Source organism: Perca fluviatilis, chromosome 23 (genome assembly GCF_010015445.1).
Source record: "Perca fluviatilis chromosome 23, GENO_Pfluv_1.0, whole genome shotgun sequence".
Taxonomy (NCBI): domain Eukaryota; kingdom Metazoa; phylum Chordata; class Actinopteri; order Perciformes; family Percidae; genus Perca; species Perca fluviatilis.
In genome coordinates, this window is record NC_053134.1 from 26,844,651 (window position 1) to 26,857,662 (window position 13,012).

General features: G+C 42.5%; 1 protein-coding gene across 1 annotated transcript in view; it reads left to right on the forward strand.

Annotated features, from left to right (window-relative positions):
* LOC120553759 (pleckstrin homology domain-containing family A member 5-like) overlaps positions 1–13,012 on the forward strand; it is a 275,577-nt gene that overhangs the window by 151,295 nt on the left and 111,270 nt on the right. The window contains 1 exon segment of the mRNA XM_039792455.1: positions 7,301–7,354. Coding sequence (XP_039648389.1) covers positions 7,301–7,354 — 54 coding nt within the window.

The following is a 13,012-nucleotide window of genomic DNA, read 5'->3' on the forward strand; positions in this document are numbered from 1 at the left end:
ATCAGCTGAATAGCTTAGCGCGGGGGCTAATGGATCCAGGTTTGTATCTCGTAAGTTACCCCACTAATAATGCCCAAATTGATACCAAACTTCTACACTAGTACAAATAGGTTATGTACTCATAAAACGATGGATTGGAAAGTTTGTAAGTACACCAGAAGTTTATGTAAATAACACTTGCCTGCTGGCTTCTGCTCTCTGCTGCTGCTGCTACTACTGAGTGCTTAGGGCCGTCTACAAATCACAACACCGAAAAGAGATACAACAAAAATATTTATTAATTTAATGATTAAATAAGGTAATGTCTCTAAACTTACCTCAATTATAACTTGTCTCCTGCTAGTTATACTACAGCATTATACTATACTTTCGGTGTTATAATTTGTAGACGGCCCTAAGCACTCGTCTTATTGCCCGGCAGCAGCAGCAGAGAGCAGAAGCCAGCAGGCAAGTGTTATTTACATAAACTTCTGGTGTACTTACAAACTTTACAATCCATTGTTTTATGAGTACATAACCTATTTGTACTAGTGTAGAAGTTTGGTATCAATTTGGGCATTATTAGTGGGGTAACTTACGAGATACAAACCTGGATCCATTAGCCCCCGCGCTAAGCTATTCAGCTGATAACGCTAACTCGTCCAATATTCAACCCAGGTGAAAAAAGCTTCTGGGGGGGTGTTTGGCTCCAGGTCATGGTGCAACGGACCCTGAAATTACTCCGAACCATCACTTTAAGATCAGAGGATGTTGAGTGGATCACAGTTTATTTCAAATGCTATAAAATTGAGAAAAAAAAACACCCACAATTCAATGAAAGTAATCATTAATTTTAGCTGCCAAGAATGTTACATGGCTTCCATACAACGTACATCCACGCATTCATGTTATTTTGGGGCAATTTGGTTCAAAGAAACCCATAATTCTGATATAAAAATGGGGGACAGCACAAGGGTTAAATCCATCTTTATTTCTGTCTGTTTCTCTGCAGCTCTTTAGGGTTTGTTAATGGCAGCCACGCTACAGACATCTCAAACTGAAACAGAAAATCTCTTTGAATGTTTTCCACCCCTCGCTCTCTGCTGTCACAATGACTGACTGCTGGATGCTCCCTACCCATCAACTCTGAAATGGGATCCATTCTGCAGGCGACACACAACAATTCTTACCAAGAAACTACTTTCAACTCTCCCGGAGACAAATGAGAAAACAGCAAAAAGTCCGGATGACGGGGCTGAAATGAAATTTAGGAACGGAGCTCTTCTAAGAAAGACAAACAAATTGCAGCAATTACACGCACCACCTCCGAAAGAGTCGGCAGGATGGTATTTCAATCCGTTCTTGTCTCTGAACTGTGCAGCTAAGATACCAACCCCAAAACCACACACACACACACACACACACACACACACACGGACACTGTTTTACTGCTAACAGGTTCAGTAGAGCTGCACACTGTGGCTGCACTTCTCTTTCTCTTTCTCACACACTCACTCTCCATCGCTTTCACACTCACCCCATTCATCTCCCATCCCAATTATCTCCTCTGTCACACAGTTCCTGTTAAAGGTGCTGAGGTGTGTGTGTGTGTGTGTGTGTGTGTGTGTGTGTGTGTGTGTGTGTGTGTGTGGTTTGTATTTTTAAACTTGTTGAGCAGAAGGGAGGTGAGAAAGTCACTGGAGCTGCAGCGATGCAGTTAATGAGGGTTTCACCTTGTTCCGCCCAAGCTGGCGCGAAGATGACGGCTGAAAGCGAAATATCTTTGCTTAAAATTTCCGTCTTAGTAACTCACAGACGTGATGAATGTTATTTCACCTGCAGGCACACGGAGCTTGGCATTGGGTTCATTACAGCCCCTAACACAAAAAGTTAAGAAAGAATATGAGAGCCATACCAGATGTAGGGCTACTTGTAAACTGTAATGTATAGGTAGTCACGAGGCAGGGGCTAGAGGAACGCACACAGACAGTTAAAGAAAACAAAGTGCTCAGATGGCTGCTGTAGTAAACCTCATGTACTGTACATGTCTACTGTACATATCTCATTCTGGACCAGAGGTTTACAGTCAATCAGTCAATCAAACTTTATTTATAGAGCACTTTAAAACAAGAAGACATACAAGACATAAAGTAAATAACTCACCGGCATAAAATACAAATAAAATACAGATAGAACAAGTTAAGAGATATAAAACATAACAAGACAGCCACACAATGAAACAATAAAACCTAAATGTTGAGCCAAGCTGTAAAACCTGAAGGGGGACGCAGAGGGAGAGTTGTTAGGCTAAGAAAGATTGGCCTGCTGATTTCAGCAGTTGCTGCAGAGGTGGCTGTGACACAGATCATAGAGGCAGTTAAGGTATTACAGCTACTTCTTCTCAGAGTCCTAACTCAGTCAAATTAGAACACACACACACACACTTTCTGAGGATATCATTATCTCCAATGTCCATTGGGGAATAAACATTCAAAAGATCTCCAGAACTTTTTGCAAAGCATTGCATTTTAACGTTTTCTTGAGTACCACAGTGGCGTTATTATGGAACCCACGCCCTTCAATAGCTTTCACACGCTACTATTGGCCAGGCGTCCATGCTTACGCAAGGTAACGGAACCCGATTTATTCAGGTCCTATCCCCTGACCAGTCGGCTATCCTAACCTTAACCACTCAAGGTCAATGCCTAACCTCAACCAATCAGGCTGCTTCGTAAGGCGGGACTTGCCTAGACGTTACGTGGGATCCATAATAACACATCACAGTGATCCAGTAGTAGTTGTCGGGACATCCCTGAGTGCAAACAGGAGCTGCTAATAGATCATTCAGCATAGTTTTAATGGTGCCAATTTGACAAAAATGTGTGTTGTCAACTTGTATCCCACAGCTAACTACCTGAATCCATAGCAACATTATAATTCCTCCAAAACCTCAAATCAGGATTATCCCCCCAAATAGAAGTAACACTGGACATAAAATTTAAACAGACGTCAAGAACAAAACTGCTAACTGAACACTTCTATGTTTTTTTAAAGATACTTTTGGGTATTTTAGGCCTTTATTTGTATAGGACAGCTCAGACTTGAAATGTGTAGAGAGAGGGGGAATGACAGGGAATGGTTGCAGGTCGGAGTCGAACCCACGGCCGCTGCGTGGAGGAGTAAACCTCTATATATGGGCGCCCGCTCTAACAGGTGAGCTACCTAGGCGCCCACATGTTTTTTTTAATTAGCAGTAGCAGCTCACTATCTGAGATCTAATGTAATAGTTGTGTCTCTTTGAGTCAATGTGGGGATTAATTTACCCAAATCAGCCCTGCGTTGAAACAACTCAGCTGCCTGTGTTGTTTAAGATAGCAATGAGACCATGAAATACCCAGGAAGTCTAGTCTGGAGCCTGGGCACAACCTTGTGCCGCGACAGGGCTTGAGGAAGTAACGTCGCCTGCGTCTGCGCAGTGCGACCTGAGTGTGACCTGATGCCGCCCATGCAGCCCCTGAAGACACAGGGAACAGAAATACTGCAAAATAATAATAACGCGACTAAACGAGACGAAATAACTAGCATTTTGTCTCGTCTCGTTTTGGTCAACGAAAATGAAGAGACATTTTGGCAGTTTTTATTTTGTAAACCACATTTAGTATCGTTTTTATTCGTCAACAATTTTGCATTATACATTTAATTATAGTCATCGTCACATGACCAGCATTCATGTTGCGTCTCGTCTCGTTTTCGTCACATAATAAAGGGTTGTTGACGACGATATTTACTCATAATTTTCATTGACGAAAACAACACTACTTTCTACGGACTTTTCTAACAGTGTACTGTACATGACAGTCTGGTGCTATACTTAAGGAAAAAGTGGCATTTTTCAAAAACAGGACAGTTGTCATATGTTTCCTTAGCGCTGTATCTCTTTCTGACATAGAATATAAGAATATAGAATATGAATATAAAGGCGTCTTAGTGCCACATGAGCCCTCAAGCCTCTTCACGTCTTCTCCCTTCCTCTCAAACTTTAAAATGAAAATGAATGAGCACAGGCCCTAAGCTTTCCCTGCAGGCTCAGGATCTAAGAGAGCTCCTCAGATTCAACCCATCCTTGAGCAACTGCTAAAAACAGCTTTGCTTGATTTCAGTGAAAGTGACTGCACAGGGAATGCTCACACTTTTACAAGCAGGTATGTCTTCATGTCTTCTTCTCTCTCTGGTCTCTTCAAAAGATGAGTGCGTTTGAAATACAGAGACTATTCTTCTCTCAAGTGGTATTATTGAAATCCCCGATCTTCTCTCTTTTTTTTTCCAGTCAAAAGCATTTACCTCAACACGTTCAGTTTTACTTTAAATTCTCAAATGCAGTATTCTTGGGCCAGCCAAAGCTGAGGGCCTTTTGATCAGAAGCCACTGAGCAACAGTACTATACTGGCCCAGTCAGTGAGACACCTGTGGGTAGGACCTTGTGTTAAAGCTCCATAAGTTTCCACACATTTGTACTCTGTCCTGCACTAAGAGGTCACTGAAATGATGTTGAAACTGAAGCAAAGGTGGTGATGTTGTTGTGGGCGGTGCTTTTTATTTGAGTCGCCTATTAAAAACCTACTGTTGGGCTTTGTGCTGCTGATTTTCATGGTGGTACAAACATGTTATTAATATTATCCAAATTCCAAAACAACAGAAATAAATGAAATGCAGGTTTACTTGCCTTGATGCAATTATGCAATCAGAACACACCTAGTCATGCATTACCAAACCTTCCTCCACAGCGCTGCGGAGGAAGGTCTGTCTAGTCCATGGGAGAAAAGCGTGCTCTGGTTTATTGGCATTTCTTTAAACCAATCACAATTGTCTCGGGCGGAGGACAGAGCAACGGTGCCTCTGCTAAATAGCCTCGGGAAGGAACTTGTCCAAGCCCAAGGTAACGGACGTCCGGCCCAAACGCGGGACATCTGGCCGAATTTTCGGCGGCACCGTAGCATCGTGGATATAGACTACAACACACCAAACAACATGAAATGTATTTTGTGTTTCTACTAGAACATGTTTACATGTTCCAAAAACACTTAATGTTCCTCATACTGCCCATGGCTGCTGCACCTGTATTCACCCTCTGTCTGAGATGCCCTGTTGGAGCGCTGTTATTTTAAGCCCCCTCTCCAAAAAGCCAAGTCTGCTCTGATTGGCCAGCGTGTCCAGATCTCTGGAGTCTCCACAGCTATGCTATACTGTCGCTGCATGTGTACAGTCCATTGCAGCCAGAGAGTGACTGCAGTGGAGTATATAGCAGGACTTTTTTTTTTCTAAAGGCTCCTAAACCAAATACTACGCAACCGGACGTGTTCCAGCAGGAATGTGACCCAAAATTTGGGATAAATTAACAACATTGGCAGCCAAGAATACAGATTTTATACGAATAGATACAGCAGTAGAGTGCCTGTTTGGACATCATATGGAGCGAAGTGGGGAAAAAAATTTGTAGCATTTAGGACAGTGGGGAATCTGAGGTTTTGACTCAAAGGGATTTTTTTTTTTAAAATACATGTACTTCATTATTTGAAACTTTGGCCACTTTTACAATTAACATCCTAAATTGTAACATTATAGAAATGACAGAAAAAACAGAAAAGTATGACAGGTCTCCTTTAAACAGATGGTAAATGGTGTGGTTCTCAGTCTTCAACAACACTACTTAACACTAAATTGCTTGTCCTTTGCTTGTACGCTACACTTCAGGCAGGTATAAGCTCGAAGAGGACTGATTTATACAACGTGCTGTCCAAACCCACCTGAAGGCAAAAGTGGTATTCTAAATGGGCACACTCAAAGGCAAAATATCAGAAAAGTGATGAGGGGGTTTTAGATGCTCTCAGGACATCCAACAGGCTCTTGCGTTATAGTATACCAGCCCCTTTATCGGCATTAGTTTGTTTGCATTGTCTCTGCCTGCCCATGCTGACTCAGCTGTCAATCAAACACATACACTGGCCTGTCTAATCACAAGCTTAGAGCCTAATGGAGCATTTGTGATAGATATCCAAGGATCTTTTTTGTTAGTCTAAAGTCTAAATAAGTATTAGCAATACATTTTCCTTCTTTCCCATCTTAATGATCTCTTGTCTTCACGTCTTCCTATACGCTTCTTCTTCAGCTTTTATTAATGACTCTCTGGTTTCCTGTTATGTGATATATATTCAACTCACTAATATCTTGTTCTGTTCATCTCCCTGATGATCAAAGCCAACGCCAAGGTTCATCGCTGACCTTTCTGGCGCACAACGCCAGACACCTCCGTCTGTCTCATCACTTCATTTTCACAGATTCCACTCAGACATCTTCAGTGTCAAACAACAAACAGAAAGATTAAAAAAAGGGAAATAACAGAAAATTATATCAGACAGACAACTGAAAATCGGAAAGAAAGAGAGACAGAGATGAAAAGAGATAGGAGGCTCTGAACGATCAAAGCTGTGTCTGATGGGAAAATAGTTTGGCTTTAAATTAATAATCCGATTGTCTGGACTGATGCACTGATAGATTGGTGTTTAGAAGAACAAAGATTTTGGGGTTTAACCACGTGGACTCATGCAGTGTTTCAAAACACCACTAAAAAGATATTTTAGTGGCCCAACTTCCCCCGCCCCCACCCTCAACCCTCACCCCCCCCGCGTGCAGTGACAACTCAGCCCATTCTCACTCCCAACTCGTCACATACTGACGCTTGGTCAGCGTTCTTGTCTCATGTATCACCAAAACGTACATTTTGTAACCCCCACCTACTATCTTTTTCTAAACCTAACTGTCCCGCTCTTGTGCCGCGTGACAGTTAAACATACGTCCTGACCCAGAGCGCCAAAAAAACGACGCCAAGAGTCCTGAACAAACGGGTGCCTGGGTAGCTCAGTTGGTAGAGCTCGCGACCATATGTAGAGGCCCAGTGTTCGAACCGACCTGCGGCAGTTTTCTGCATGTCTTCCCCCTCTCTCTCCCCTTTTATGCCGTCCTGGAGATTAAAGGCAAAAATGGCAACAAAATAATCGTGTAAAAAAAAAATTATGCTAAAGGAGACTTTTTTGCATCAATAACAAACGCCAAAGGCATCATCACGCGTCGCTCTCTGACACGATGGGAGTGGGAATGTGTTGGACAAATACCTTCATTCACGTATTGTGTTGTTTTACCTTTTCTATTCTTCGTGTTATGATTTCTGTCATCATTTATTTCATGTAGCATGACTGAATGTAATTCAAACTTCAAAGTCACAATTGTATTGTCATTCTCTCTCCCTCCCTTGTTCTGTTTCTAGCATGAATTGTGGAATGCTTGTCCACCCTGACAAGCCAGTAGAGGCTCTGAGCAGGTAATGATCCCTCGCATCTCTGGAAGAGCTGCTTTGGCTTCAGCTTCCCTATCCGCCTTAATGCTTTGAACACGAGTTTGCTAAAAGCTGTTGCATGCAGAATGGTAGCAGTGGGTAAGTTCAAAGAACAGTTCCACATGCGGTCGTGACTAGTCAGATTAGGGGATCAGTATCAACATGTGTAGAAATAACACCGTAAAAACAACACATTGTAGTTTTAGAAAGAATAGGATATTTGGTGTGGTTTTGTTGACAGCAACTCATAAAACCACAAAAAATAATCTAATTTCAAACACCCTTACTGTATTGTAAAATATTCCACGGATATCACTGATGCAAGCCACAACGCATTGGACTCACAGTTCATGTGTTGTGACTGTTCATGACAGTGTCATGTCACTCTTATGTAGATACCTTTAATTAAAGTGTTACTGTAGATTTTGCCAGAAATCCTTACTCTATGTACGTAAACCTCATAAGGTTGTAAAGCGACTGCATAGGGATGCTGGAGGCTTCTAACGGAAAAGGTTAGCACTAAGTCCTTGTGATCGAAACATTTTATTATTATTTTATTATTATTTAACGCTTTGCTTCGCTATAGCTAATAAGTTTCATCTCTCTGTGGCTTGTCCAAGTTTGTTGAAAATGCGCTTTTCCTGTGAGCTCCCAGTGCAAGGAGGCCAGTTTTACACGAGGGAATACACTCAGTTACCGAGGTTGTTTTCTTTCAGGGTTTGGCTCCTTGCACACTGGGCTCAGCTTTACAGCTAACCGAGCTAACTAGCTAACGGCAGCTAACGGCAGCTAACTACAGTTAGCAGTTACTTTAGCAACAACTAGCCTAAAGCTAATGTTATCTGTCCAAAACTCCATAAATCACCTTGGTACCGTATTCACTGTCATCAAACTGGTCTTAAAGCCGATAATCGGGTTGGTGTGTCAGGGCCTCACCAACCCGATAATCGGCCGTCGGACAGTCTGGCGAGGTCGGTGACTCAAGTCTGTTCCGTGTGTTCCGTGCCGTCGTCCATCCGAGGAGCCGTCGGCCTTCATTTTGGCCGATTTGACATGTTGAATCGTAAGGCAGGCAGTCGGACTGAATGACCAATCTGATTGGTGGCGTGCTAACCCGGAAATGACGAGCGGGATGAGCGTGACGAACGCCTCTCAAAATCTGACGAAAATCTTTTAAACTGACCTTTGTTGATCTGAAATGAAGACAGATTCAGCAACTGCACGGCCTATTTCTCGCTTAAAATGTTTTCAGAAACACGTTTCGGTGAACTATCTTCGTAAAATAAGAGATCGTATTCTGAACAAAAAAATCCGGGAGCAGCCAGACCCACGTGACGCGTTCGTCCAATCAGCTGCCGGTTTTCATTTTTGGGGCGACAATACAGATTAGCTCCGCTTGCTGTTATGGAGACGTATTACGTCTCACGCACGCGCAGAACATACGCTCAAGTTGGCGTTGCTTCGGTGTGTTCCGAGGCACTTTTTTGACCAACTCGGGGAGGCAGTCAGTCCGACTGGCTTTTCGGACGAAGGTCGGCCGTCGGGTTGGTGTGTCAGAGCCTTTACAACAAATGGTTCCACTTTTCTTGAGGTCAAGGAAAATATTCATGACACAATTATAATGGTCTCATGACAGTTAAAAGTTAAAAACAACCTCTTAATGACAGTTTAATCTGATATTATCACATACAGCTAAATGTTTTTTTTAAAGTTTGATTATTAGGCCTGCTATGAGATATTTATGACCGGTTATGTTGTCTTGGTTAAAGTCAAGTTGTCATAACACAAACGTCTCAAACAATGCTTACTTTGTATTAAAAGTGTCATAATTTATTGTCATAAACATTCATAATGACTCCTTCATGTTCATGATGTGTGTCATGTCAGGTAATGACAGTGTTATTTCACTCTTATGCACACCCCTTCAAACAAAGTGTTACCGCTTCCTCTAACATTTTTTGATCGCATCACATAGTAACATATAGTTTCTTCAGTTGTAGCTTCTCGACAATGGGCCTCAAAACATTTGGTGTGTCTAGAGTTGACTTCTATTATTTTTTCTCATAAGACAAAATTACGAGAAAATATAAGAGACATTTAAGAAACTGTTTCTGCATGAGGTCCATTGTTTTTATGGTATACGGTATGATATTATAGAGACGCTGCAGCAGCTGCTTATAATGATGGGACCCAGAACACCCTCACTGACTCCAGAATGTTCAGTTTAGTCAGTGTGCTGTTCCACAGGTGGATTTGACTTTGATCATACATAACAGGTGAAAGAGTTATTGGAAGACTTTCATCTATCTCTGTACTGGAAACACAGAGATGATATTGGTCTTCTCAAACAATCAAGCTGTTCCGTTAAGTTTAGTAAATTAAAACTGGTGAATCCTCACCGTGCTGCCAACGAAAGCAAAGAATAACCCACTTCTCCCAGCTTTGTCTTCAGCTCCATTCATCTTCAATCCAAGGCTGGAGAATTATTTCCATGTTTCTGCCTCTTGCTGTTACTAACACTAACTTTATTTCAGACTCTGTGTGAATTGCTTGATGAGCCGCTATGCAACACTAATGCACAAATGATATTCCGGGTGATTAATGTGTGTGCCATGGCTTGTGTCTCCAGCATACAGCGGGGAAAGTTCAACTTTCCTCTCTGAATAATCACCCTGTGTGTTAATTTAGTAGGAACTCGTATATTTCTACTGCCATCCAAATGAAGCGAATTCCCTTTTTTTTCGTCTGCAGTGGCTTGTATTACCTCTGACTTGATGAAATGAAACCATGTGTCAGGCTGACACTGTGACTACACACTGCTGAGTGACAGGGTATTAAAAGTCGAGGCCTAGTATTTTCTCCCAGTTAAAGCCTTGAACTGTCTCATAGTGAACTGTGACTCGCTGATCCAATCCAGAAACATAAAAGCAAGAGAATTCCATTACTGAGAAATATACCTAAAGTCATTCTCACAGCTTGAGCTATCATTCACCTAAGTATCTGTGTCATTTAGATTTAAAGATCTGTCTGCTCTTCATTTTCTTTTATCAAATGCATTTCACAAGACGGTGTCTTTGAAAGATGCTTACATTAGAGACAGAGCTTTATATTTTCATTTCCCATTTCCCCTCATTGCATAAAGATTTTGTTAAGGTAATGATTGACACATTTTTGTCACCGAGCCGAACATAACCAAACATTATTTTATTTTATTTAGATGTTTACTTGCAATATTTAATTTCTCAAACATGGCCAATTTCATTGAATTTTCAATGTGGGAGCTTGTTTTATAAATTTTTTTAAAGATTTTTGTTGGCATTTCCGCCTTCAATCACTGTGACAGCTTGAAGTGCGGTGACACCAACCCGATATTCGACGCGACAGATTAGCTGGCAAGGGGGGGAAGAAAAGGGGGGGGGGGGGGCGGGGCCAACAACTGGGGGAAGGGGGGGCGGCTTTTTTTTGGAAAAAAAAAAAAGGAAAAAAAGAAGAAGAAAAAAAAAAAAAAAACAAAAAGGAAAAGGGGGGGGGAAAAAGAAAAAAGGAAAAAGAGGGAAAAGAAAGAAAAAAACCAAAATTGATGAAAATCTGTTATTGAAAATGAAGACAGATTCAGCAACTGCACGGCCTATTTCTCTCTTAAAATGTTTTCAGAAACACGTTTCGGTGAACTATCTTCGTAAAATACGAGATGGTATTCTGAACAAGCCGCCATGACAGTCTGGCTTTGAATTTCCAGAGAAACCAGACCCACGTGACGCATTTGTCCAATCAGCTGCCGGTTTAAATTTTTGGGCAACAATACAGATTAGCGCCGCCTGTTATGGAGACGTATTACGTCTTGTTGCTTTGGTGTGTTCTGAGGCACTTTTTGGACCAACTCTGGGAGACTGATCAGTCCATTTTGTAACGTCACGCTGATCTGGTCCAAGTTGATTGACAAGTTAACAAGTTCATCCGATAGTGATCTTCTCTCAAACAGATTTAGTTTGAGAAAGATGTGACAGCCAGGGACAGTGTTGGGTTCCATGTTGTGGTTGCCTCAACTTTCGTTTCAGTTCACGTTCTCGTGTAGTCTGTCAGTCACCCATCACAGGCGAGAGTTGGAGCGGAGAGTCCTATCTATTCATCCCATAGACTGAGCAGGCTGCCTGTTAATGAGTGTGTATGTGGAATTGTCGGACGCTCAGCCTGAGCACCCTAAATCCCGTCCGATCCCTGTAAATTGGCGAAACCAAGCTTTTACTTTGCCTCGCTGGCTCGACTCAGCAGTTCTGCTTCCAGCAACCTCCACAAATGAAAATATCTATTTGCAATGCAGTCGTATATATTGCAGAAAATGCAATTGCAAGGTTAAGCGTGGAATTAAACTAATTGTTAAATACAATTAATTCATTTTGATGTAGCGCAGGAGGGGCGGCGCCCTACACCCTCTTAGGGCCGGCCGCCACTGCAGAGAACAAAAAATGGCTGTTTTAAATAGAGCAGAGTCATCAGTAACACTGGTGCTTAACATGCAGTGGAAGCCATACTGCAAACAAATGGATCAAGGTAAAAAAAACTCTCTGATCCTGCTCAGATGGCCAGCGCTCACACTAAGCGGTTTCATCAGCAAGTCACTAAAGTGCGCGCAAACAGAGCGGCCGCAGGAAATGGTTTATGAAGGAAATTTTAATAAGAAAACCGCGCAACTGAAAGATGAAAAGGCAGACGAGATGAGACAGTGGGAAGGATTGGGAAGACCGAAAGAGAGAGAAACAGATTGGCTGTGTGATCAGTGGGCGACTGTGTGTGTGTGTGTGTGTGTGTGTGTGTGTGTGTGTGTGTGTGTGTGTGTGTGTGTGTGTGTGTGTGTGTGTGTGTGAGGAGAGGCGAGTGAAGGCCTCCACTCTCACTCACAGTCAATTGGCCGGCAATTCACTTCTGTCACTGACAGAGCCACAAAATGGGAGAAATTTAACATCTGGTTCTGGCAACAATGGCCCTCTGTTGTCTAAAGCCTTACAGACACTACACACACACCATTGAGACTGGTATATGTAAATGTCGCCAGCCCAGCTGAATAATATTTCATAATGAATATATTCTAACTCCTCTGGTTAAGTCTGTAAGGTTGCCTTGGTGCCGTGAATAGACTGACTGGTGTTTGTGCGCCCACACAGAGCGGCATGGACAGGTACCACAAACACCTTAGAATACTCCATAATACCCTGCAGTAGCTACCAGCTGGGTGTAGCACATCATATTTGAATTTCGCTGAGACTTCTAGTCTCGTTGGTCATTTAAGGCTGTTCCTCTTTGCTACATCATGCAGGTTTCTTGTTGGCTCTTCAGAAGGCCCTCTTCATGGATGAAAAAGTTTACTCCCCTGTCACTGTAGGAAGTACGTTCTCTGTAAGCGTGTTCTCATTAACGGGACCATATGATATAGTATGAGAATGTTTTCTCACCAAAATGTATGATATCCTACAAAACTAGACGGCCGCCAGCTGGTCACGTGACGCCGGCTACAGTGGCCGGCTACAAGGCTCTTTGACGCTAGGTGGCAGTTGCTAGCTGAGCGGCAGTTGCTAGCTGTCCTTGGCCGACACTGAGCTCCGTGATGCCGGCTACAGAGCTCTGTCGTATCAGCAGCAGTTGGTG